Genomic DNA, 26,864 nt, shown 5'->3' with positions numbered 1-26,864 from the left:
GGCAATACGCCTCTGAATAGCAGCTGGGGTGAGCGCTGTCGCATTCAGCTCCTCCTGGTTCGCCGCTGTGAGAAGAGGACGTTGGGCTATGATGGATGTCTGAATGCTCTACCAGGCCTTTCTTACAATCTTAACATTAAGGGAGGTCTCTCAGGTAGCAGATACAGAGAAGTCCTCAGTGACCCCAGCAAGACTCAGGGCGTGTCCTGCACTGGAATTGTGGCCCAGATGACTAGATGAGAGCCAGACCACATTCTCCTACCTACGAGCACCCAGTGTGGGGAAAGTCACCGTTTCCTGGCTCTCAAAATGCCAATTTGAATTGCTGGCGGAAAACACCCTTCCTTCCACGTCTCCTGAGCAGGGAAGCCTATTTGGGATGCACGTATACCATGGCTACCAGTTACACAGGTGCCTGTGACATCACCTATTACCTGCCCACTCACTCCTGCCTTCCCCACCTATAAGGACACAATTCCCAAGGTGTGCAATCAGCTCCTCCACTACTGGAGAATGTGCACATAACTTCTTCTTCTTCTTATGTGGCCAGCTGGCAATCCAACAGCTCAACTGCACCCACAAGCCACCCAACCCTCCAAACCCAGCTTTCGCCTCTGGGTACCCTTTGGTCCAGACAAGCACCATTCCAGCAGCAACAGAAACATTTGCTATTTGGAGACATCTGGATATGCCTTCAAATAAGTATCCTCACATCTCAGTAGGCTATCCTTCAGTTATCCAACCAGCATATTTTTGTCCATAGCTCATAAGCACATTTTTATATATATATAAAAGTGGGAAGACTGTGTGTGCTCTTTTCTGATGTGATTTATGCTTTCTCAAGTTCAAATAAATACAGCACCATTTAAAAAATTGTTAATGCAGAGCCCTACAAGTTCTGATCGTACCACTGGGGTTGGGGTGGGGGGGAGAGAGAGGGAGAGAGAATCACTCCAGGACTTGTTCTGTTGTTTAACTACTGATATATAAAATAAAATTACATTTAAAAAAAAAAAAAAATGATAACTGACTGATCCATTAAAAAGGAATGGTTGGGGGAACCCATCCCGATAGGAGGGGTATAAATAACAAAATTATTGTTTAAAATTATTATTATGACTAATAATAAGAGAGCCAGTGTGGTGTAGTGGTTAAGAGCGGTAGTCTCGTAATCTGGGGAACCGGGTTCGCGTCTCCGCTCCTCCACATGCAGCTGCTGGGTGACCTTGGGCCAGTCACACTTCTCTGAAGTCTCTCAGCCCCACTCACCTCACAGAGTGTTTGTTGTGGGGGAGGAAGGGAAAGGAGAATGTTATCCACTTTGAGACTCCTGAAGGGGAGTGAAAGGCGAGATATCAAATCCAAACTCTTCTTCTTCTTCTAATCTAACTGACCAACTGAACACCAAAGCCTGATTTTTCAAGGGCTCAGTCGTTAGAGCATGAGACTCCTAATCTCAGGGTCGAGGGTTTGAGCCCCACGTTGACCAAAAGATTCCTGCATTGAAAGGGTTTGGACTAGATGACCCTCACTGTCCCTTCCATCTGTATAATTCTAAACAGCAGATTGTGTTTTCATTCTGCCCTCTCCAAGCCTGGGGAAGGCTCCAAGATTCTGGGGCCTAAAGGGCACGAGAACTTCCTCCCCCTCTTCTACACACGCACACCCCAAAACAGCATGGGCACAGGACCCACACAATCCTGCATCCATTCTGCCAATCCCCTCTCCCACATGTCAGGAGTGCAGAAGAGGGTGAAGATCCTACGGAGCCCTGTGTTCACCTCAATACGTCCTTCAGCTCACCAGGGTCCCTGGGAAGCTGCCCAACCTGGTTTGATGCTGATGCCAAGCCCCGTGAATAGAGAATTAATTGCTTTGTGCTCCACCATTGTGCCACATCTGCCAAAAACGCTGCTATAGCCACCCAGGTCGCGCCAGTTAATGCCCACATGGCACTCCTTGGCCCTGCTCCTGGGTTCTCTCATGCTAGCGTGATGTGACTCGTGAGATTACACCATGGAACAAATCCCCAAAAAGGTATTTCATGGAGGTTACACGTCAATCCGTGACGCCTCTGAGTCCCCGTTGCTGGGCAGGAGAGGGCCAAGTTGACTTCTCGTGCTGCTTCCGGCTTTCCGGAAGCACGTGGAGGGAGACCGCGCACTGGAGGAGACACATCCTTGGTCCAATCCGGCAGGTCTTTTCTTACTATGCCCTGCCACCGTTGACAGGTCGAAGAAGCCAGGCTGGAAGAATTCACAAGGAAACCACTTCAGCAACTGCCGGCGGCTGTTTGCTTACCTGGAAAGCGTTTCAATTGCAAGTGACGCAATGCAAGTCACAGCACTTGGTTCCCGGCATCGCAGAGAAAAGAAACCATTGCATCACCCCCTGCTGCCATCGCGCGTACATCTGCTTATTTTAGCAGGCAGCCAAAGAGAGCATTCCAAAAGACAAAAGTGGAGGCCGGGGGTGTGGGGTGTGGAAATGTGTTCCCTTGGGAAAGGACTTCCCACCACAGGGAGGGAAGAGGAAGAATCAACTCCGGAGGACCCACAACTCACTGGAAAAGCATGCGCCTCGCAGGCTGAAGACCCCGGATTCAATTTCAGGTGGCAGCACTTAAGAAAAAGAGCCTGGAGGGTCACTGCCAGTCAAAGAAGACAGTACTAGGTTAGATGGAACAAATGCCCAACACAATATAATTAGATTTTGAATCTTTGTTTTTATATCTCATTATGAATTATGTGAGAATTGTTCACCTTGGTCGTTTATTTCTTGATGTGTTTTATTGTTTATTACTACTTTGATTATGTTTGCAATAATGCAAATATTTTCATCTTGCAAGCCATTGTGGGCATGGCTTTACCTATGAAAAGGCGTCACACAAATAAAAAGATGATGGTGATAGTTTAAGCAAAGGTTTGTTTGTCTACTCCATGCCCTTCAAAAAGATGTCCAGATAAATTAACTGCAAGAAACGCAAAGCAAATATTCGGCCTTTGTTTTAACTTGTCCTCACACCCCCACCATGAGATGTCATTGCCATTTTACAGATGGGGAAAACTGAGGCTGAATAACAGCAACTTGGCAGGGCTGCCAAATGAAACTACGGCAGTGGTGGGACCTAAACCGCATGCCTTCTCTTCTTATATCTGCAGCAACCCAGTCGTCCAATGTCCCAAATATCTCGGTGGCCTTGAGGCGGCGAGCCCCTGCCTCAAACAGTCCTCAATTCTGCAATGCTGAAATGTGCTTCTGGGTTCAACCGGCAGAGAGGCTGCTCCAGCTCCCTCATCAGATCACCAGCCACCAAAAGCTCCCCACTCCCCGTAAGACATACACATACCAACAACAACAGAAGGCGATTTGCATTCAGAGGGACCTGAACTCTCAAGTGAAGACTCTGTTCCCTTTAAGAACCTTCCAGTTCATAGCTGGAGGGGGGGGCGGAGAGGCATAGGCGTCAATCACCCTCTGCTATTTAAGAGCCAAGTCTCATCAGCCAAGCAGTCCTCAGAGCAACGTCTGTCCTCCATGGGCGCTGTCCAATGTCCTGCATCTAACATCCTGCTATTTCCACTACCAGCCACTGGCTTCCTATTATTCAGCACTCCCAGTTCAACACTTTGGGTCTCTCCCGGGATCTGGGATCTTTCTAGGGTCACTTTGGCCTAACTAGCCACACTCGCATCCATTTTGCATAATGAGAAACTGGCACTAACAATAATGTCAGCCGACATTAACAATAAAACTATACCATCAGTCCTGATTTAAGCTACCAAGAGTCTCTGTCATTTGACTAAGGTTGCTCAGTGAGGAAGCATCATGGCTTTGTCATCTAGCTTTGGAGCAAGATGGGCGATGTACATATTTACCCAGCCTGGATAATCGCACACGTGGCTTCTCCAATTTGGCTTTATTTTTGTAAAATAAATCATGACACAGTGTAATATTTCATATGCTGTTGTTCATCTGAGGTTGTATTTACCTAATTTTAAGACCTGCTAAGAAACATGGTTGTTATTATGTCCTGAGATGTAAAATTACAGAATTCAAAGAGGGTGCACTTTCTTTTTCCCATGACTGTATATTCCTGCAGTATGGGGATGAACAGCAGGACAACAAAAATGGACTTTGCAGATCCTTGTGGTTGCTAAATGACTTATACTTCAACCCTGGTATGATTCATACCCACCGTTCACTGCAAAGGTCACTCCCCTGACTACATTTGAACATATTTCATATAGACGTCAATTTTGCACGAATACCTACCTGGACATTTGGAGAGCTCATATTAACTTATAACGTTTAATCTAAGCTGCATGTACTGATGGTTATTGCATTCAGATTGTGAAATGGTTTTTGGTTATTAATTATACACTACTTTTTCTTTTAATTATTGTCTTCCATTTTTAAGTTTAGCTAAAATTGCAAATGAAACAATTAAGTTTTAAAAAGGATTTGTAGCTGACAGAGCTTGGCCAGGGCATTTAAGGTCTTCAGAAATTCTTACTGGGCCTTAGAAATTGAAAAACGGGGAAGAAAGAAAGAAAAAAAGAAAGAAAGTTAGTTTATGGTACAGAGCGTCTCAGGATCTTCTACCTGCGCACGCCCATAGTCCATTAGGCTCTCCACACTGATAGCTGTGGGAAGCGCCAGTTCAGCCAGATGCTAAAGCTGACTCCAAGATTAAGTGGTTCAACTGAAAGGCTTGCAGTTGGCCAATCAAGGCCACTTCAGAGATAAGGAGGAAACAATAAGAAATGAGAAATGAATTTTGAAAGCAGTGTTTGCCCAAGCCCCAAAAAGCTCAGAGGAAATTACTGTAAAGAAAAGCATGACCCAGCCCTGACAAGGCCACTTCCGCTCTCCCTGCCTTTCCTTTATTTAAGTTACAGTTGAAGCCACACCTAGGCTGGACCTCTGCCATATCTCAAGAACTGATGGGATGCAACCCATGGGAAGGGATGACCTCAGAAACTAGCTACAGCTTTGCTTTCCAAACCCCCCCCCCCACACACACACATCTGGGCATTACAAAATCTTTGAACAGCTCAGAGGTCGACCATCTGCTTCTGTGCTGTTTGGGAAGCCCGGCTGCTAGCGTGGCAGCTCCCGGCAGAAGTGCTGTTTTGACTGGGGATGGCGCAAAAAGACAGGGCATATTCATAAGCCGAGCGAGGGGCAAATTTGCACCACTGCATTTTCGTGGCGCCAATGGAAGCTTAAGACCAGCAGATGCTCCCTATCTCTCTCCAGTAGGTGAGAACAAAGGGCAACCAGATCTTCTAAAAAGAGGCCTCTGCTACCAGGTGATGGCCAGATGTTTTGGATTACGATTCGCAACAGCCCCAGCCAGCACAGCTGAAGGCTGAGGCTGATGAGAGCTGTCATCCCAAACATCTGGAGGGCACCTGATTGGGGAAGGCCGGTCTGAAACGACCTGATAAGCAACCCGTGGCCAAAAGATGGGCTTGTCCAGCTAGCAATCGCTGGTGGGCCCCTTTTCAGTCATCATCCCTCAGTGTCTACAAGAGAAGGAAAAGTCTCCTTAGAGAAAGAGATAAAGAGTTCCATTCAATATCACTGTAAGTGGATGTTTTCTTTTTCCAGCAAATCTCTTCTTCTCCAACAAATGCAGCCATCACGACTCACCATATCCCAGTTCAATTATTGTAATTTCCCAAGGCAAAAAAGTGGGATACATTTCCTAGGGAAATGATATATAAGGAAATGAAAAGGATGTTTAAAATAACCTTTGTAAAAATAAAAACCAGAAGCTTTTCTTTTCGGAATTATAGGGACAGAACTACCTAAAATGTATAGAAACTTATTCATATATGCTTATTCATATATGAACTTATTCATATATTCATATATGAATTTATATATGAACTTATTCATATATGAATATATATATATTCATATATGCATTATTCATATAGTGGCAGGAATTTTACTCACCTCAAAATGCAAAGAAGCAGAAGTCCCAGCAAAGGTAGAATGGATGCAAAACTTACGGAATATGCAGAATGGCGAAACTTACCGGAAGGATAAGAAATCAAGATAACAATTTTTTTAAATAAAAGAATGGAAATGGTTTATTGTATATTTACAGATAAGAACATTGGCAGGATTATTGTAATAACCTGCAGCTTCATAAAAGTATATATTTAAATAAGGTGAATAAATGAGCAAATTAAGTTAATTCGGATATGCCATTTCCATTCTTTTTTAAAGTTTGTTATCTTGATTTCTTATTCTGGTAAGTTTCACCATTTCTGCATATTCCGTATCTTTCTGTAAACCTCCAGGTTATCTGTTAACCTCCACGCTATGGGGCATCCCCTCCCATTAACCTCCAATGCAGATGGCGACCCAGCCCACTTCCCAGCTAATAAAAGGACGGAAAGGAAGTGAGAGTGTTCACTTGGAAGGACTACACCCTTTGCCCTGGGAAAAGACTTGACTTCTGCTGCACCTTCAAAAGGAATCGCAGGCCAGGAGCAGCGAGAGAGGTCAGCTGGGCTGACAACTGGTGCTTGGAAGTCACCGTCTACATCCGCACAGGCCTTTCCAAAAGGACTCCAGGAGAAGTCTTCAACGGCAACCAGCTGCAAAGCAAAGAGCACTGCATTCTCAACCAGCAGATCACAACAGGCCTCCAGATTCCAGATAGCAGCCCCCAGTCTTCACAATCCAAGGGGTGAGAAAGATTTGCAGGAAGAGGGATAAAGAGAATATCTTTAGCAGGAGGAACTCCACAAACAGGGAGTGGGGAAAGGTGTTAGAATTCCTGCTCCCTGACTGCAGTCATGGGGTTGTCTTTCACATGATGGTGTATGTTTTGACTCCACAGAGTGGGAAGTGACGGAGACAGGATGTTTGTGTTACTGCGTTCCATGGAGTGGGACTGTTGTCCTTTGTTCTTTTTCTCTTTGCTGTCTGATGCTAGAGAGAGAGGGAGCCATGTTGCAGTGCTCCGTGTGTGTTTATATGTAGATAAAGTAGATTAGCCAAAATGCTGAGTTGCTGAGGTCTGTTATGCAAGCTGCAAAGATTCTGCGGATCCCTAAATGTGCCAGTGTCCGTTGGCATCGGTCGCTGTGATGTTCGGGCTGAAGAAAGCTTTTGAAGCTCCCGAACTAAAGACCAGGAAGAGGAGAACATGCCAGTCAAGCATGTGTCTCTGCCAGGGTCCTACTCGAGTGTAGGCTGAACTCCTGACAAAAGGTCCACTTGGTTCCTCTGTGCCATTGCCTAGACCTGCTGAAAAGGCACCAAGGGCATGACTTGACCAGGGGCATGACTTGATGTAAGCCTGTGTTCCTTCACCATTCAGCCTACCAGAACTTCCAAACAAGTAGTCTCCATGCCAGTGCCAGCCAGATTCATCATCTTATTCATTTATTTACTTCTTTTCCGTTGTTTTAGGCCGCCTCTCAAGGCAACCACTCCCAAGGCGGCACACAAAATTAGAACCCTTCAAGCAACAGGCCATAAAACTGCAACGACATAATGTCTTTATGTCTGCTGGCAATTTTATGCCAACAACAGAACACCTTTTTACATTGTGGTGGTGTTGGTTGTTTGCATCTTCTTAGCATCATTTTGCATGTGGTCGTTCTGTAAAATCTTTCATCATATCTCTTCCATTTTTAAAAAATATATATGAAGCAATTAATACATTCGTCAAATAAATAAAAAGAACTGTAGCAGCAGCAAATAGAACAGTATCAGCTAAACAGACTCTCTCTCTTTGTGTGTGTGTGTGTATTCAATAAAATCCCAGCATAAACACCATATGAAAGCAGTTTGGAACGAAAAGGTCTGGAAGCCTAGGCAGAAGCTGAATGAAGCAAAAGCCGCTAAGATCAAGCAGAATTTGCTGGAACCAGGAAGGAGTCAGAATTCACCTCTCAATGCTTTTACTGGTGCTCACGGATCTTGGATCTCGATTTTAAGAGTGCTGGACGCTGTTTCTCAGGATATTGTATGAAGAGAAGGATATTGTATTGTCAGAAATCCTACTACAGTTAGAGATTCCAAGGCAATGCTTAGGACTTTTAACAGCCCGTGGAAGTAGGAAGAGCTGCAAAATAAAACTGGGGGTGGGAAGCCCTACCAAGGCAGACCAAAGCATGTTAGCCTGTTCACAGAGTCAGCGCAAAACTCATTCCTAATCTGGTAACTATCAGGGGTTTAGCTCTCTGCAGAGATGTGACTTTTTCATCAAACAATGTAGGAACTGGCAGTCCATAAAGAGGCACCCAAAGGTGCTATAGCTGAGAAAATTGCCATTCAACACAAGCAGGTCAGGGGTATCTAAACGGGAATATTGGAAATGACAAAAGAATTGCCATCTGATCCGATCTAATGTCTAAATCTAACTATCAGCCACGAAAAGGACTGCCTCTCTATTTCCAAAGGAAATAAATGATCTGTGGCAAAATATTAATCTTGAGTGTATTAACTTTATCCCGAATTCTAAGTAATGACCATCTTTCTAAATCATGAGTTATTTCTGTCATCTACTTCCAGCTCTACAATATTCTATTCTATGACTCTACTTAAATTCAATTTAATAATTTGAGAAATATGTCTACGATCCAAAACATGCCTCCAGGCACCAACAAAATTGCCAATTAGTGCATAAACTGGGTAACTTAATTTCGATTTTAACCAATTAACTGTATAGCAAGAAATTGCCTCAAAATAATTAATAAATTCTGTTAGCTCAGATGTGGATGATTCAGGCCTACTAATAAATAATAATAATAATAAATCATCTGCATACACAGCTATTTTAAATCCCATTTATTCATGCACAAAACCACAAACCTCTAGTCTGCCTAACTGCATATGCCACCACCTTCAAATATAAATCAAATATCGAAGGAGAAAGAGAATAGTTTTGCCTTGTATCTCTCTCTAAACCAAACACGCTTGAAAGAATTCAGTGTGTTCTCACCTGTGACTGAGGAGACAGGTATGAGAGTCTAATCCAATTCATAAAATCCTGAAGAACCCCAGCTCCCCCACCCACCCAATTAACAGAAATACACTGCCAATATATTTTGTTGAAATCTTTTTCAGCATCAAGAAAAAGAATAGCAGTCACATCAGTTATATTACCATATGAAGCAACAAAATCTGCTACCAACCTTACAGTATCTGCTCTCTACCTTTGACAAATAAAGCTCACCTAATTAACCTGTGTGTATTAAAGTTGCTACCACAGCCCAAAGTCTGCTAGCAAGTATTGCTGATAATATCTGCACAACTAGCAAAGTCCTTTACCAGGCTTGGGAATAATACAGATACGAGTATCGCACATTAACGAGAGAAGGGTACCTTGATCAAGAGCCTTTATATAAAGGCAAAACAAACAGCAACTTAAAAAACTGAATATACCTCCTACCATCCTATAGAAAAACCATATGGCCCCAGAACTTTCCTAGCCTTCATACTATTAATGGAATTCTTGATTTCATCCCTCTGCAAAGACTCTGAAAGAAATTCCCTTTGCCGCAAATCTAACTGTGGAAGGACTGACATTTCACATTCCATAGTCTCAATATCCTTCCTATGGAGTAGTACTTTTGAAATCTAAATTTATATCCTTTGGCGTTGAGTGCACATTATTGCATACACCCTAAATCATAATTCTGAGTTTTATTGTTCTTCTAAATGGGAAGCCAAAATCTCACCCAACGTCTCTCAGCTTTCCCGATACTTCTGGCACAAACATATCAATGCAAATTCGACCTGAGCTGAAACTAAATTATTCAGCTCACATTTAGCAAGTTGCAAGTTTTGATAAAGATCCGGGGGAAGGACATGATGCAAACTGACTTAATAAAGACTTGTTCTATCCAAATTCTTCTCTTGCAAAGCCCTGCGCTGCTGCTCATCAGAAGCACTCCCCATGCTCCTTCCCCACAGGACAAAGTGGAACCTTCAACATTTACACAATGATGCAGAGCACTGGAGGGACTCCTTCCAATCATGGTCCCCCCCAAAAAAAAACAACAACATTTTTAGTAGAAATCAAAGCAAATGTTGTTATCTGACAATTGAGAGCCAGTGTGGTGTAGTGGTTAAGAGCGGTAGCCTCGTAATCTGGGGAACCAGGTTCGCGTCTCCGCTCCTCCACATGCAGCTGCTGGTTGACCTTGGGCCAGTCACACTTCTCTGAAGTCTCTCAGCCCCACTCACCTCACAGAGTGTTTGTTGTGGGGGAGGAAGGGAAAGGAGAATGTTAGCCGCTTTGAGACTCCTTAAAGGGAGTGAAAGGCGGGATATCAAATCCAAACTCTTCTCTTCTTCTTCTTCTTCATCTTTTAATGCTGAAGAGGACATTGCTACATTGCCTTTTAATTTAAACAGTTCCTGGCTTTCTTGAAAACTAGCGGAGCAGAGTTTTCAACATGAAACGGAGACTTGTTTTCTGAACATGCAAATGTATTGCAAATATCTCAATCTTCAACATGTATATTTTGTTTTGGTTTACTTTACATTTTCCTCTCATCCTGGAAAAAAAAAAAGCATGACGCTTAAGCTGCTATTTGAACTTGAAGCACAGAACTGTGCCTTGAGCTTGTATGCTAAATCTTCAGATATCTCAGTGTGCAATGGAGTTATTGCATTTCAAGGAAACTTATAAGCCAATGAAACGCCAAAAGAGCAACTTAAATAAATCTCTCATTTTGCTTGGATAAATAAGATCTACCCATAAATGAAAACCTATAAGCGAAAGACTGTCCAAACTAGGAAGTTTTTGATCTCCTTCAGAATATGCTAAGGCACAGATTTTGAGCACTCTCAAGTGGAAGAGAGTTCCAGAGATGGGAAGCAACTCTCAGCAACCCATCTCTGCGTGAATCTCTGTAAGTACAGGGTGCAGCAGTTACAAAAATGAGAATAAAATAAAATAAAAAATTCCTTCCAGTAGCACCTTAGAGAGCAACTAAGTTTGTTATTGGTATGAGCTTCCGTGTGCATGCAGAATGGCATTCTAGGAACCATTAGGAAAGTAAATGAAAATAAAACTGCCAATTTCATAATGCTGTTCTACAAAACTACAACGCAGCTGCATTTGGAATACATTTGGAAGCTGCAGTCTACAAGCCTGGTCACCTCGCCTCAAAAAAAGGATAACAGTTCTATAACTGGAAAAGGTTCAAGAAAGAGTAACCAAAATTATCATGAGGGTGGAATGAGTGCCCTGTGAGGAAAGGATGCAGACTTTTTAGAGAAAAGGCAAGAAGGAGGTGGCATGATAGATGGTTATGATGGTTATGAATTTGTGCATTGCAGGGTACAAACCAAATAAAAAGAAGCTTTTCTTCCCCTCTTTCTCAAAAGACTAGAACTCACAGACATCCAAGGAAGCTGAATGTTGGAAGAGTCAGGACAGGCAAAAGAAAAATGCTACTTCACAGTAAGAATACCGTATTTTTCTCTATAAGACACACTTTTTCCCTCCTAAAAAGTAAGGGGAAATGTGTGTGCATGTTATGGAGCAAATGCAGGCTGCGCAGCTGCCCTGAAGAGGCTTTGCACGGCTATCCCAGAAGCCAGAACAGCGTGAGAGATCGCTGCGCAGTGTTCTCTCTTGCTGTTCTGGCTTCTGGGATTCAGAATATTTTTTCCCCTTGTTTTCCTCCTCCAAAAACTAGGTGCGTCTTATGGTCTGGTGCGTCTTATAGAGCGAAAAATACGGTAGTTAAAACTATGGAATTTGCCCCTGCACGGGATGGTAGTGATGGTGGCCACTAATTTGGGTGGCTCTGAAAGAGGACTGAACTAAAACACAAAGAATGGAGCTGTCAATGGCTCCTAGCCAAGTTGGCTGTGTTCTGCCTCCTCTGTCAGAGACAGGTTCCTCTGGAAACCAGTTGCTGGGAATCACAAGTTGAGAAAGCACTGATGCTGAACTAGGCGGGCCTTGGGCCTGATCCAGCATGGCTCCTCTTGTGTTCGTATGCTATTTCAGCACAACATGAACAAGACACACATCAACATCTAAATGATGTTGGACATAGTGGTAAAACATTTGGAGGAGGGTCTCTTGGACACACGAGGTTCATGCTGTTGAGGATTAGCTAAACACTGCTAGAGCAGGCAGTCTGTTTTGGGAAAGGAATTACGTGGATTATATGCTTCCCATTAAACTATTGTTCCGTGATTCTCTTCCTTTAGCCATTTTATCATCAGAATAGTTAGCTTCTCAAACAATTCTTCTTTGGCAGATCCAAAAGGATCCGAGAACAAAGGAACACTGCAAATACAATAGGGGCGAATTTTTAATGTGGAACATTCGATTGGGAGCAACAGGTAAGCGGACTTTTCCAAAGCGTGGATTCCAAGACACCCATACAATTCAATTACATTGCAAATGAGTCCATGCTGGTAGAAGAAAAACAATTCTAAGAAAAATTAGTTCCATGAGAACCAGAGATGCAGATAGGCACAGAAGGATAGCAGTTATATAAGAGATTGGATTAACCATAATCTAGCGTAATGTGGCCATGTTTAGAAAAAGGCTTGGAAGGGAAGGACTTAAATCAATCGTTTCACGAAGAGCTGGATGTTAAAGGAAGCAAACAATCTGTTGTACTCGAGACATCATTCCTACAAGCAAAGGGGGGGGGGTGGAGGAGTGGATGAACAAACCATAACAGAAGATTAAGTATTGTGTTGGCTTGCCCCTTGTTTTCAGATCAGTTACACCCATCTGCACTTCCCTTCGTCCTTCAAAATAGGAAGACCTTTAACTCAAATTAACTCAATCCTAATAATATTCAACTCTGTCTGGGCAAACCCATTGCCGCAGGCTTGTCCCGCACTCTCTCAGGGTGGAATTAACACCTCAACACATGGGACTGCTTAGGGAAACGAATCCCATTTCCCCCTCGGATTTACAAATTACCTAATGTTTGGTTGCTAACCTCAGGGTGAGATTGAGATATTTAATGTGCAAAGCACACACAGGCACCCAAACAAGAGTCTCTAAGCAATTATGGTCTGGGAGACAAGACGGCAAGGGCGAGCGAGCGGACAAGCCAGGCTTCTCTCAAGGTAATCTTTATGCCTGTTCAATGGCCAAGAACTCCTATCCAGCGCAGAGTCAAAAAAATAAGGTTAAGGCGGTTTAAATGCACCACAGTAAGAAAAGCAAAACCAAGCATTCAAGGGCCCGTGTAGTAGGATAAGACCACAGAATGGACACAAACCACAGTCCTCTGCCCTTAAAAAAAAAAAGCATTGTTATATTCTGAAGCAAAAAATAAATAGGAAAATAGAAAGCATTATCAGAACAAGAAGTTCCAGTTTTTTGAACATGTGGAGGGACCCACATGAAGCTGCATAAAAAGCAAAGGTACACGGAAAAGAAAAATGACAAGGAGGTTAGGGCAACCATCACCACAAGGAAAACATTGAGAAGGTGATAGTTGGCTGAACAGGCATATGAATTTGAAAAACAGCCCCATTCACAATTGCTGTGGACTCTGGGAGAAAGGGTCAGAGTCTTCTTTCCAAATAAATTTAACTGGTAAGGTTGAGCACTGACCTTCCACTGATCTTTCGGAAGAAGAGTCACCACCACGATGTCACCGTTCAGAGCTCTGTTCCGAGCAACGACGCCATCAATGAAGATATCTCGGGTGCTGTCCTAGAAGAGGCAAGGAAAGAAACGGCTCTTACATAGAGGAAGAGGGTTTGGGAAAGCTACAAGCTGGTTTCAGAATGCATCACACCTCGAGGACAACAAACCAAGGGAAGCCATGAGAGTCTTCTCAGAGCCTGCACCTGAGAAGAGGGGAAGTCAGGGATAGTCAGTCTCCACTGCCTCTTAAAGGTTCCCTTGGGGTACATACAGGAGCCAAAACCCCAAAACAAGAAAACTGCCCTTTGATCTGCAAGGACACGCAAGGATTTTTGAAGGTAGTACATGGTCTGCGACTAGAGAGGAAGCAACCACATACAGTGGTGCCCCGCAAGACGAATGCCTCGCAAGACGGAAAACCCGCTAGACGAAAGGGTTTTCCGTTTTGGAGGTGCTTCGCAAAACGAATTTGCTATGGGCTTGCTTCGCAAGACGAAAATGTCTTGCGAGTTCCTGCAATTGTTTTTCGCTCCCTACCCCCTTTTTCTAAGACGCAGGTGGTGCTGTGGGTAAAAGCCTCAGTGCCTAGGGCTTGCTGATTGAAAGGTCGGCGGTTCGAATCCCCGCGGCAGGGTGCGCTCCCGTCGCTCGGTCCCAGCGCCTGCCAACCTAGCAGTTCGAAAGCACTCCCGGGTGCAAGTAGATAAATAGGGACCGCTTACTAGCGGGAAGGTAAACAGTGTTTCCGTGTGCGGCTCTGGCTCGCCAGAGCAGCGATATCACGCTGGCCACGTGACCCGGAAGTGTCTGCGGATAGCGCTGGCCCCCGGCTTTTTGAGTGAGATGGGTGCACAACCCTAGAGTCTGTCAAGACTGGCCCGTACGGGCAGGGGTACCTTTACCTTTACCTTAAGCTGCAAATAGCCTTTTAGCAGCTAATCCGCTAATCCCTTAAGACTTTAATAGCTGCTAATAGCTGTTAAACCGCTAATAGCGCTAATCCGCTAATCCGCTAATGGGGTTGCTTCGCAAGACGAAAAAACCGCTAGACGAAGAGACTCGCGGAACGGATTCTTTTCGTCTTGCAAGGCACCACTGTATTCACATTGTAAAGTGTGCTTCTACTGGCTACTGTTTGCACAGACACAGGTAAGGCCCTCCTTTTTGCCTCAACCGTGTCTCAGAAGAACTTCCTTTTCACACTGGACAGCTAAAGCAGAGGTGGGGGGTCTGTGGCACTCCAGATGTTGCAGAACTATAAATCCCCATCATCCATGAAGACCTCCATCATTTGTGCCCAGCAGGATATTATAATTGTAATTATTTTGTATACTGCCCTATACTGCAGGTCTCAGGGTGGCTGACAGGATAAAATCACAATATAAAAACAAAAAAAAAATGCCTCATCAAAATAAAAACAATAACCCCTTGTTGACTCCCCTTGGAGAGGCTCCATAGTTCAGTGATGAAACATCTGCTTTTGCTTGCAGAAGGACCAGCTTCGATCTCCAATGGTAGCTCCAGGTAGGGCTCAAAACTGTCCCCCCCGCCTGAGACCCTGAAGAGCTGCTGCAGTCAATGTACCTAGTGACCCCATAGGTCTGGCCCCCTTCTCCCCTGGCCCCAAGCCCTTCCCAAGCAGAAGCGTATTCACCAAAACAGCCCAGGAGAGCAGGCTTCTCGGCTTCACGGTTCTGGAACGGAAGTGCCGTGCCATGCAGCCTCATGGGGCTGCCTCGTGGTGAAGCCAGAGGGAGTCCTCCGCTGCCAGGAATTCCAGGCCGCTCCCAGGCATGAAATCCGGCAAGTGGTGTGAAATGGACAAGATAGCACAGCGCTCAGGGAGAAGGGCGACCATCGCAGAGAGAAATTGGATCCCGAGCAAAAGCTGTGCTGGACCAATCCCACCGAGGGGATGAAGGCACAGTCGATGGATAAGAAGCTGGAAATGAGATGTGCTGGTGAAAATGTCTTCTGCCAAGCCAGAGAAGCATTGGAACCTGTCCTCATTCATTTCACAGAGCCACGGGGGATCTTTTCAGCAGCCGTCGCCTCTGTTAAATCTCCATTTCAGCCATACCAAAAGTGGGGTGGGGACATAAGAGAACCAAGCCTAAACTGCAGCAGTCATTTGAGGAGGCAAAGAAAGCGAGGTGTTGGGAGCAATTTCAAAAGCATGGGAGCAATTTCAGAATCACACCTGTAAAGGAGAAGTCAATATATGGCACTTGTCAGAGTAACACAAACTTTAGAGTACGACCTACCAAAGCATCACCAGCTACAATGACACATCAATGATAAAGGAAGGAGATCTTTGGTATACGGATCTGCGCTGGGGGCTAGGTAGTAAGCCTCTATGGGGCAGAATGAGACCACCAGTTACCTCAATGCACTTTGCGCAAGGACCCCCATCATTTCTATGTGCCATATGGCTCATAAATGTTTTCCTAGCACATCACAAGGCTGCCTGTCACATGCACCTGGAAGAAGAATCGACACCTGCATTAGGACAGTTGACTCTAAAAGTTGCATGCTGAAGAGCCAGATGGGCGGGGTATTTTATATTATCATCATCATCATCATCATCATCACCACAGGATCAAAAGCAGTTTTGCTCCATGTAGACTCTCCCCAGTGAAACACCCAGCACTGTGACCCAGGCCAAGAAGTTTAATTCTTACTTGGTTTTTTTGGGGGGGAGGGGGAATCCAGCACATTAGCACATCTGGATCCCTGTCTGAAATTGCTTCCGCTTCACAGAGTTCTGCACATTTCAGTGTGCAATGTCGGGAGTGGGTGACAACACATTAAACCACTCAGAACCAAAGAAAGCTTCCATCTGTTTCCAGGAGAGCATGTAGTGATTTGGATACTCTCGGGGGGGGGGGGGGGGATATTTACAAGGATGCTTTAATCAAGTTGGTTCTCGCTTTTTATCCTGATGCGCATAATGAAGCCTTTGAGAAACAATGGGATTCATTGGCCTGATTCACAAGTGAAGCTCTCACCGATCTGACTTAGTATAAGCCCACAGTTCCAAAACTCTTAGATAATCCACAGCCAATTGCAAATTGCCTGCCCTCCAAGCACCTTCACTGCTGCCATGGGCTGGGAAGTGCATCGTAATTCCTCAGCCGCCCCCCTCTCTCCCCTCAGCATTCTTTTCGGTTCATCTCCCTGCCCTACCGGAATTGCACGTTCACCGTCTCCTCACCCTAGTAGTGAAAGTCTGGAGCCGCAATGGCCTGACATCGGATGGCTTTTACATGCAGGGGCATTGCTAAGGAAGTTAAAGGCATGAGGCACAGATACACAAGGACACAAATGTGCCTCTGGGGAAATTAAGAAGGCAGAAGGCTGTGGTCTCAACAGCCTGCACTATCCACCCAGCCACCCTGAAAGGAAAGCTCTGTGTTTTGCTTTGTTTTAATGGCTTTTCAAAGGAGGGAGGGGCAAGAGATGCAGAGCCCAATCCAAAAGACTCAAGGCTCTGGTCCAAAGGGCCACCCCTGGACAACACCCCTCTGCATGCGTGTCCCCTGAGAGTAGCATGAGGCTCTCCAGCCCACCACAGCCCCTCCGTCTGTCTGATGGGTGGGCAGAAGCAGCATGGAAGGCAGGCAGACCCCAGGGAGGAGAACGAGGCCTGAAAAGTTACACCAAAGGTTTCAACAAAGAGGTGGGTTTTTGAGGGATTTAAAGAGTGAGAGTGGTGGCAATCCACATATGGAGAAGAGCGGTACACAAGTTACTGATTTCCCACAACAATAAAAGCAAGAAGATTGAAATAATGGCACTCAGAAGCCTTCCGGATTCTGAAATGAGAAGCAATTCCATCAGTCTTTTGAACCACAGTAAGATGCCACCACTCAAATGACCAAAAACAGGAGTTTATCCATGAGCAAAGCACTATTAGATGCTAGCAGTATGGAGTCTCTTATTTTCCTAAAGCAAGCTCGGCTGCTGCCTTAATTATCTGCTAATTATTGCTGCCAGCCAACAGAAGCACCACTTTCCCTTGCTGGCAATAAAAATCCTCTTTCCTTAAAATTGGTTCAAGCCACGTAGACTTGGGGGCTTGATTTAGAAAAAGGAAAGAAATTGCACTGTGAAAAAGACACCAGCATGTGAAGAGTGGCAAGGCATCAAGGTAAGGAGCAAGTCAATGGACAGCAGCAGAAGACATGCAGGTAGAAAGCTAACAGCTTAAGGTACAGAACGTCACATGTCTGACAATCTGCCTGCTGGGTACAAGTTGTGGGTGTTTGCTTGGTGCAATGAGCTCCTGGCCCTCAGAGAACAGCTTCATCTCCTTGAGGCCAAGGTGGTTGACCTGAAGAAGCTGAGAGGGTAGATGTGGCTCTCAGGAATGCAAGAGTGGGATGCCACCTCCCAGGGTGGCAGGTCCCCCCCACTGTGGGGTGGGGGAAGATGGAGTGTGGGGAGAGGCTATGGAGAACAGATTTGAAATTCACAGCATGTTGTACACTGAAAGAAAATTATATGAAAATGATGTACCGGTGGTATCTGACCATCAAGAAGGCTGATCGCCGAAGAATTGATGCTTTTGAATTATGGTGCTGGAGGAGACTCTTGAGAGTCCCATGGACTGCAAGAAGATCAAACACATCCATTCTGAAGGAAATCAGCCCTGAGTGCTCACTGGAAGGACAGATCCTGAAGCTGAGGCTCCAGTACTTTGGCCACCTCATGAGAAGAGAAGACTCCCTGGAAAAGACCCTGATGTTGGGAAAGATGGAGGGCACAAGGAGAAGGGGACGACAGAGGACGAGATGGTGGGACAGTGTTCTCAAAGCTACCAGCATGAGTCTGACCAAACTGCGGGAGGCAGTAGAAGACAGGAGTGCCTGGCGTGCTCTGGTCCATGGGGTCACGAAGAGTCAGACATGACTAAACAACAACAACAAAGTTATTCAAAATGTATAGAACAAGTTCCAATATTTGCTGGAAGTATAAAGAAAAGGAGGGTACCTTTTATCATATGTAGTTGTCATGCAAGATAACAAAGTCCTTTTGAGAACTGATATACAATGAATTGAAAAAAATGTTTAAATAACATTTGTTTAAAAACCAGAAACATTTCTATTAGGAATTACAGGCTCTGATATCCCCAAAGACCAGAAAAGACTGCCTATGTATGCGACAACAGCTGCAAGGATGCTACTAGCCCAAAGATGGAAAGAACCAACAGTTCCGACCAAGGAAGAATGGCAAGCCAAACTGCTGGATTATGCAGAAATGGCAAAACTAACTGGGGGACTCAGAAATCAAGAGATAATGACTTTTAAAAAAGAATGGGGAAAATTTAGAATTTACTTAGGAGACCATTGTAAACAAATAAAAACGATAGCTGGACTTGTAAAGAAACGAAAAATTGTAAAGACTTGTAAAGAAACGAAAAATATAGATAATTCAGAGAGATGAAAACTGTGGAGAACGTGATGATATGTAGTTTTAGAAAAATTATTTTAAGGACCCAGGCAGGGGACAGGGGGAAGTCGCGAGATTCAGAGAATCTCATATATGGATATGGTAAAAGTTTTTTCTCTTTATTATTTTGAATTTGTTTCTCTCTCTCTCTCTCTATATATATATATATGAGAGAAGACATAAGCAGAGTTATAGGGCAATTTGCAAGGCTAACTTAGGGGTAGGGATCTCTCTTATGGGTTACTGTGCTGGCTGTCAGACTAAAATACAGGATCACCTAAAAAAAAAAAGGAAAAGGAAAAGAAAGATGAGCTGTGCCTTTTCTCATCAAGATATCGCTGGGGGAAAGGTTGTCTCCTTTGCAGCAAGTGTGCCGGGGGAAGAGCTCTTGCACCACCACCACACCTGCAAGAACTGTGCATATATTACAAAGGAGTAAATTAGTGCCTGGGAAGGCCCACCTTTCCACGTGGCTCCAAGGCTGTGATTCTTCGCTGAAGAGGCAGAAGGCCGCTGCCCTGATGTGAAACGGAGGCGATTCCACAAGCAACCCTCCGTAGCAGCAGCTCAACAGCTGTGCAAAGGCTGCCTCCCATGACAAGATGCAGAAAAATTGCAAAGCTTCTTGGACTAGCGTAATTCCGCCTGGAAGCTGTTCCTCTGACGAGTCCAGATTTTCTCTTCCCCACCCCCCTCTCACCTCAACTCCCCAAGTAATCCCACCACGTCCTTAAAAAATGCTTTACATCATCATTCGGGAGAAGGGCCCTCTTATTTCAGTCATCACCCGCGCGCTGCAGCAACCCCCCCCCCCCCCCGGCAAAGTTAGCCATGCCAGGAGGTGACGGATGGCGGTTTCTTTAAAAAAAAAAACACAACCCATCATTTAGCTCTTTGTCAGTAAGGGAAGACATAAAAAGTGAGTTTGCCATCTGCCAGCTGCATTGCCAGACAGGCCATCCCAGCCAGGGAGACTAGAAAGGTCTCTCTCTTCGTTCTGTCGTTTATCATAAACAGGTTGTTTGCACAAAAGAACGGGGCCTAAGGGGTTAAATCACACGGTCCCCATACGCCCCCAAGAGTGCATGGGATTTCGGGAATGGATTCCTCCTCAGCAAAGCCTAAGGCTACAATCCTAAGCGCACCGAAACACAGCGGGAGCTGCTTCAAGGAAACTCAAATTTCAGTTTTGTTTTTAATATATTTTTATTAAAGATTTGTTAGTTTACGAAAAGTATGTGCAATGTCTCTTTTATTCAAGCTGCGCTTTATACAGATTAGTTTCATTTGCTGTGAGACGTTAGTGTTACATTAGGAAGAAAAGGGGGGAAGAGGTGGAGCGGGGAATGGTGGGTGGGGGGTCGGGTGGCAATGCTTCTGTTCTACCTAGTGTATGTGTGGGGTTTTATGTCAGCGTCAATTAAATTTCAGTTTTGAAAAACATTATTTCATTCTTTGCAGACCTCGTTTTATCCTGGCGCCACTTTAACATTTGCCTACCATCCTGTTGATGACTAAAAATTATAAATGAGCATAGGACTGGGTCTTAAGGAGAACGGCTGGCTTTTCTGGAGATGCCAGCTGACCCAGTCTGTGACCCCTTGGAAACACCTGCAAGCACTGGGACGCTGCCCACCCTGTGGTAAAAAGCAAAGCAGAGGATCGCAAGGCCTCTGCACATATCCATGCACCTGTGCTGTGTAAAACTGGAAAAATAAGCTCTTAAAACTATCACAGCTAATGAGCAACAGCAATTATCTACAAGGCTGTTTTGTCTGTTTGAATAATGAATATACAGTCCCCTCAAAATGCAAATAGGTGCCTTTTATGTACCAGCATAACTGCATATTCAAAACAGCATGCATTTCAATATACCGGATTTACTAATGCCAATTTTTTGCCAAATTATGTTGAAAAAACATGTGTGCATTAGGTGTGCATTAGATTTGATGGCACGTTTACATTTGCCAGCAATGACTTTTTTTTGTTTTGTTTCAAGGTTCTGAAAACAGAGGTGTGCATTAGATTCAATGGCACATCAGTAAATGTGATACGTCTACCGCCTAGTTCATGCATCCCTGGGCAAGTGACAAGGAATATGTGAACTAGCGCTAAGAAGAAGAACCCACTCAGCTGCCCTCTTCCACACACATTATTAAAGGGGGAAGAACCGTAAAATGTGGGCCTCTGCCAAACTGAGCACCTGCATGGGTTACCCAGCTCACACGCGACGACTTACGGGTGCTCATGTTGTCCCTCCACGAGGCAAACCTTGTTGCGCCCATCTAGAGCTGGGCAGGCTTAACATTAACTAATCATTCGATCCCTGCATCATCCCAGTCGTGGGCTGACACTATCCTGAAGTAGATGCCTTACAACCTCTCATGAACGACTTCTAGCAATAGGGCTGAGAGGTTACAATTGAAATATTACACAATGAATGTAAAACAACGTCCAAAATGTATAAAATACTGTTGGAATGGCACTTGAAAGATGAGGAAGTGAAATCGGTAATGATACATTGGGCAAAAGACTTTGGATATAATATATAGCTTGAAGAATGGGAAAGGTTGTGGAATGAAAGGATAAAATTTACAGCCTGTAACACTTTGAAAGAGAATATGATGAAAATGATGTACAGATGGTACATTACACCAGTGAAATTAGCTAAAATGTATAAGACAAATAATAAATGTTGGAAATGTAAAGAAAAAGAAGGAACATTTTATCATATGTGGTGGGAATGTAAAAAAGTAAAGAACTTCTGGGAAATGATATATAATGAGATGAAAAAGATGTTGAAATATAGATTTTTTAAAAAACCAGAAGCATTTTTACTTGGTATTATAGGTCAGGACATTAATAGGCAAGATGTTAAATTGTTTTTATATGCAACAACTGCGGCAAGAGTATTGTTAGCCCAGAAATGGAAACAAGAAGAAATTCCGACGAAAGAAGAATGGCAGACGAAATTAATGGACTATGCAGAATTGGACAAAATGACAGGAAGGATTCGAAACCTGCGGGACCAGAGATTTACAGAAGATTGGAAGAAGTATATGAATTATTTGAAGAGCAACTGTAATCAACAAATTACGCTAGTAGGACCACAAGAAGTTTTGCAAGGAGGAATATACGAAGTGTTACAAACTAGAAAAAGATAGAAATACTGGTTAAGAGTTTGAAATGTAACAGGGAAGATAAGAAATGCATACTGAGAGATTAGATTGGAAAATTTTCAGACAGGATTGATGGAAGTCAAAAATTTGAATAAGTATGTTTAATTACTGTTGAAAATGATATGTTAAAAAAACTAATAAAAAATTATATATTTTTTTTTTAAAAAGAGAGGTTAGAATGCAGGACTTCATAGAGCTAGAAGGGACCACAAGAGCCCAACCCCAAGAAAAACAGGAATCTTTACATCCAATGTGGGGCTTGAACCCGCAACCCTGAAAATTAAGAGTCTCTTGTTCTACCGACTAAGCTATCCCCCCTCAGGTACAAAGACCCACTCTGCTATAAAGCTTGCCGTAAACCTCAGGACAGTTGCCATCTCTCAGACAAACCTACTTTGCAGGACTGTTGTCGGCCGGCCTAAAAGATGTACACCACACTGAAGTCCTTTGAGAAAGGACAGGATTATAAGCAAACAAAGCAGCCCAAGGTTTGTGGGAGGGGGGAACGGGGGTTATTGTTTGGTTTCTGTTCCTATTTTTATTGCGTATTTTGTGTTTTTATCTTGTATTTTTATGCTGTGAACTGCGGGCGAAGGGGTGAGTGGTAATACAAAATTAATAAAGAAAGAAAGAAAACAAAAGCAATCTTATACGAACATAAGAAGAGCCTGCTGGATGAAGCCAATGGCCGATCCAATCCAGTATCCTGTTCTCACAGAGGCCAACTAGATGCCTATGGCAAACCAGCAAGAAGGATTCCAACAGGACAGCAGTCTCTCCCGCCTGGGGTTTCCAGAAACTGCTGTTCAGAGGCATTGCTGACTCTGATTATAGAGGCAGAGCAAAGCCATCCTGGCTAGTATGAAACGATACGATGATTCGATAATCTTTATTGTCATTGTCCCATACAGAACAACGAAATTGAAAAAATCTACATCAGACATTCAAAAACCAGCAAGCCTGCTATCTCAGCTATCCCAGCCTGGTTAGCCCCCTAAAAACTCTGATACTCCATAATTAAATACAATATACTCACAAAGAGACTACCTTACACTGCGTTTAAAACCAAAATCGCATTTGGATAAAAACTGTTTCTCAGGCAGCTAGTCGTAGTCTTTATAACCCCGTACCTTTTTCCAGAAGGCAGAAGCTTAAAGAGATCGTTTCCGGGGTGCGCACTATCCTGCACTATCTCTGCAGCTTTCTTATGGCACCTGGAAGCATAGATTTGATCCAAGGTGGGAAGAGTGCACCCAATTATTCTCTCCGCAGTCTTTACAACCCTGGACAGCGCAGCTCCCAAACCACACACAAAGCCCATAAGTTAATACACTCTCGACATTACAATGGTAAAATGCCATCAACGGGTCCTTTGAGAGATTATTTTTCTGGAGGATTCTCAGAAAATATAACCTCTGCTGTGCTCTCTTCATCAGGTCTTTACTGTTTTCTCCCCAGGTTAGGTCATCTCTCAACTCCATTGATAGCCCTCTCCTCCTCCACGAATCTGTCTAATCCTCTTTTAAAGCCATCCAACTCGGTGGCCCTCACTGCCTCCTGTGGCAGTGAGTTCCATAGATTAGTTACGCACTACGTAAAGAAGTGCTTCCTTTTATGTGTCCTGAATTCTCAACATTCAGCTTCACTGGATGAATAAGTTGGCTCCTTGGCCAGTATGTTGTAGTGGTTAAGAGCGGTAGTCTCGTAATCTGGTGAACCGGGTTCGCTTCCCCGCTCCTCCACCTGCAGCTGCTGGGTGACCTTGGGCCAGTCACACTTCTCTGAAGTCTCTCAGCCCCACTCACCTCACAGAGTGTTTCTTGCGGGGGAGGAAGGGAAAGGAGAATGTTAGCCGCTTTGAGACTCCTTAAAAAGGGAGTGAAAGGCGGGATATCAAATCCAAACTCTTCTTCTTCTTCTCCTACTAGTGTAACAACGTGCGCACCCCCTGCATTCACAAGGCACCATATAGCCGAAACCCCGGCGTCCCTAATTTCTCTTAACCAATGGCCCCACAAAAAAAGAAAAAGAAGAAAGTGGAGGCATGCACAGTCCATGATTGAAGGAGGTTTCACAAACCGCACGTGGTTTGGCATTCAGACGCAAGAACGTTAAAATGCAGCATGCACATTACTTTGATATCAAGTTCGCAAATTAGCTCATGCTGCAAACCAGCAGCAGAGAAGCACATTTGTTTGGGGGAGCTTAACTTAAAGTCAGGGGAAAATCTGTAAGCCATCTGTAAGCGTAATCATAAACCCTTGGGTTTAGAGCTAGCCGGTGGTCTCCAACCTGGGCTCAGCTGGCTTCGCCAAGCTCAGAACGAACATCACCTCTAGCACTAAAAGTTCGGATCGTTGTGTACCCGGACACCCATCTCCCCTCCTGCTATACTGGCGTCCGTTTCAGCGAGGTTTGCCTAGATCAGAGGCAGGGTAGCAGCAATGCTTCATGGACTGCACCCAAAGGTTTGGCATGCTCTGTGCACGTCTTGGGACTTAATTCCTTGGTGCTCCAGCCGTTCACCTTCTGCACATTCTCTGATTACTGTGTTACACATTACTTACTGGAGATGGAATGAAAGCCTCGTGGTATTTCTTGGGGTTTATTCTCAGGGGTCCCTTTAAAAAAAAAAAAGACAAAAGAACAGAAATTAGATCAGGCGAGAAATGAGTTGTTTTAATGCAGAGGTCAGCAAGGTTCATCTTGCCTGGGCCGGATCATTGCTGCGGAGATCCCTCCGTGGGCCGGATAGCGCCGTGTGTGCCTGTGATTTCTGGCATCTGCGCATGCGCAGACATGATTTCCAGCACCATGGAAGCGAGTCCCCGCGCCGCATTGTGCCAGTTTAGCACAGCACGCGAGCAGGCAACTCGGTTCAGGTTTGTGGGCCAGTCAAACAACTTCCGCAGGCCGCTTAGGTTGCTGACCCCTGTTTTAATGCAATACCAATAAGACTACCAGAGCCAATTTGCTGCTTTTTGCTTATTGTGATGATGCCAACTTAACCCTCCCTTCCATGTTATAGTCCTGGAAAAAGACTGAACAATAATCACACTGATGTCAGCAACAAGGGCTTTCATCAGAAATAACACCGGCAAGGAGTGGGGAAAGGTGATGGGCAAGGGAATTCCAGCCATGAAAAAAAGGCAGGTGTTTCAATGGAGCCACTCCTATCTATCCTCCAGCCAGACAAGCAAAAGGCACCATCAGAGTTCAAGGACATGTTGTAGCTCGGGAGGGAAGGATTTGGGGAGGCCACAGTGGAGGTCCTGGAAGTGTCCCGGCCTGGGAAGAGGGACATGGAATAGGGAACACCCCAAGGGCAGTTACAGGGGCATGGGTGGCTGGATTCAACCTGCAGGTCAGAGGTGCCCCATGCAGGGTCTTGACATTCCGGCAGCAAAGAATGCAAACAGCATGGTTTCAGTGGAGCTGGGTATAAGTCCAGCTCTTCCAGCAGAGATGGAGACTTGCTCCTGGCAGCACCAGCAGCCCTCAAGTGGCTTCACTGGCTTCACTGGAAGCCAGGTGAGGTCACCTTTTCCTGTTTTGCCCCTGCCCAAAATGTGAATCGCTTGCTCCCCAGAAAGTCAAAGGACTGGGCCATGCCACCAACCATCCATCTTTCACGGTGGCCTGAAGCGAGGGCCAAACCTGGCCACAGGAGGGGCATTTCTGTCCAAGGTTCAGAGCTTGAAGTAAGGAAAAGGATGTTCTGACCTCTCGCCCCAGCTACACGAGTGCTGCGCAACTCTGACCTGCAGGCCTAATTAGGCTCACCAGGCATCTCCATTTGGTCTGCAAGGCTGTGTCAGCCAAGCCATGCCTATATGTAATGGCTTGATTCCAAACTGGGGGGCGCAGGGATGGGCCACCTATCAAACTTGGCCTGCAGCAGGTGGCCAGATCTAGCTCCCCACCCCCAATCTAGAGGACCAAGGGCCACGGGAATCTGCACCCTCCTCCTCCCAGAAAGAATGCCGCAACCTCAGCCATTAGCCAGAGGAGGGGCAGCAGAGATCTTGCTCCTCTGCCAGAATGCGCCCGGCATCGACCGCCAACCGTCCTGAGGCTGCAGAAGCAAAGGAAGGGCACCAGCCAGCGGAACAGGGATTACTGAGCTGTATTGTTTTTGTGAGCTGCCATGGAGATCAAGAGGCAGGGCATCAATCTTTTTAAACAAGTACAATCCACAGCCAGAAGCAGGTACATAAAATACCCAGCTGTCATGAGCATTAGCAACCTCCTGGCTTGTATGAATCATTTTTTCTAATAACGGCCAACACTGAATGTGCCTTTTTCATGTCCGTCATGAATCAAGCAACCTCGAAACTAGACTTCAGAGAGGCATGGGGCTGTGTCTTGGTTCTTGCTGAGGGAACGGTGCCCTAAACCTGCCTTCACCAATCTGCAGGACGTTTCAAAACACCAGTTGCTGGAAAATGCAGGGGAGACAGCTCTTGAGCTTGAATCCTCCTTGCCAGTTTCCCACTGGGGCATCTAGTCGGCCACTGTGGAAGCAGCATGCTGGACTAGATGGGCCATTGGCCTGACCCGGGAGGGCATTTCTTATGTCCAGATGTTATGGACTACAACTCCCATCATTCCTGACCACT

General features: G+C 44.9%; 1 protein-coding gene across 5 annotated transcripts in view; it reads right to left on the bottom strand.

The window, feature by feature from the left end:
• Positions 1–26,864, bottom strand: part of DIS3L2 (DIS3 like 3'-5' exoribonuclease 2) — a 213,082-nt gene that overhangs the window by 156,529 nt on the left and 29,689 nt on the right. For all 5 annotated transcript variants that reach the window (XM_083441955.1, XM_083441959.1, XM_083441956.1 and 2 more), the window contains 2 exons: positions 24,813–24,866; positions 13,580–13,681 (listed from right to left, as the gene is read on the bottom strand). In XM_083441955.1, coding sequence (XP_083298081.1) covers positions 13,580–13,681; positions 24,813–24,866 — 156 coding nt within the window. The remainder of the gene's footprint in view (positions 1–13,579; positions 13,682–24,812; positions 24,867–26,864) is intronic.

This window comes from Podarcis tiliguerta (assembly GCF_965153285.1).
Source record: "Podarcis tiliguerta genome assembly, chromosome: 5".
NCBI lineage: Eukaryota > Metazoa > Chordata > Lepidosauria > Squamata > Lacertidae > Podarcis > Podarcis tiliguerta.
Note: the sequence above shows the minus strand (reverse complement) of the source record. Positions and strands in the feature narration are given on the sequence as shown.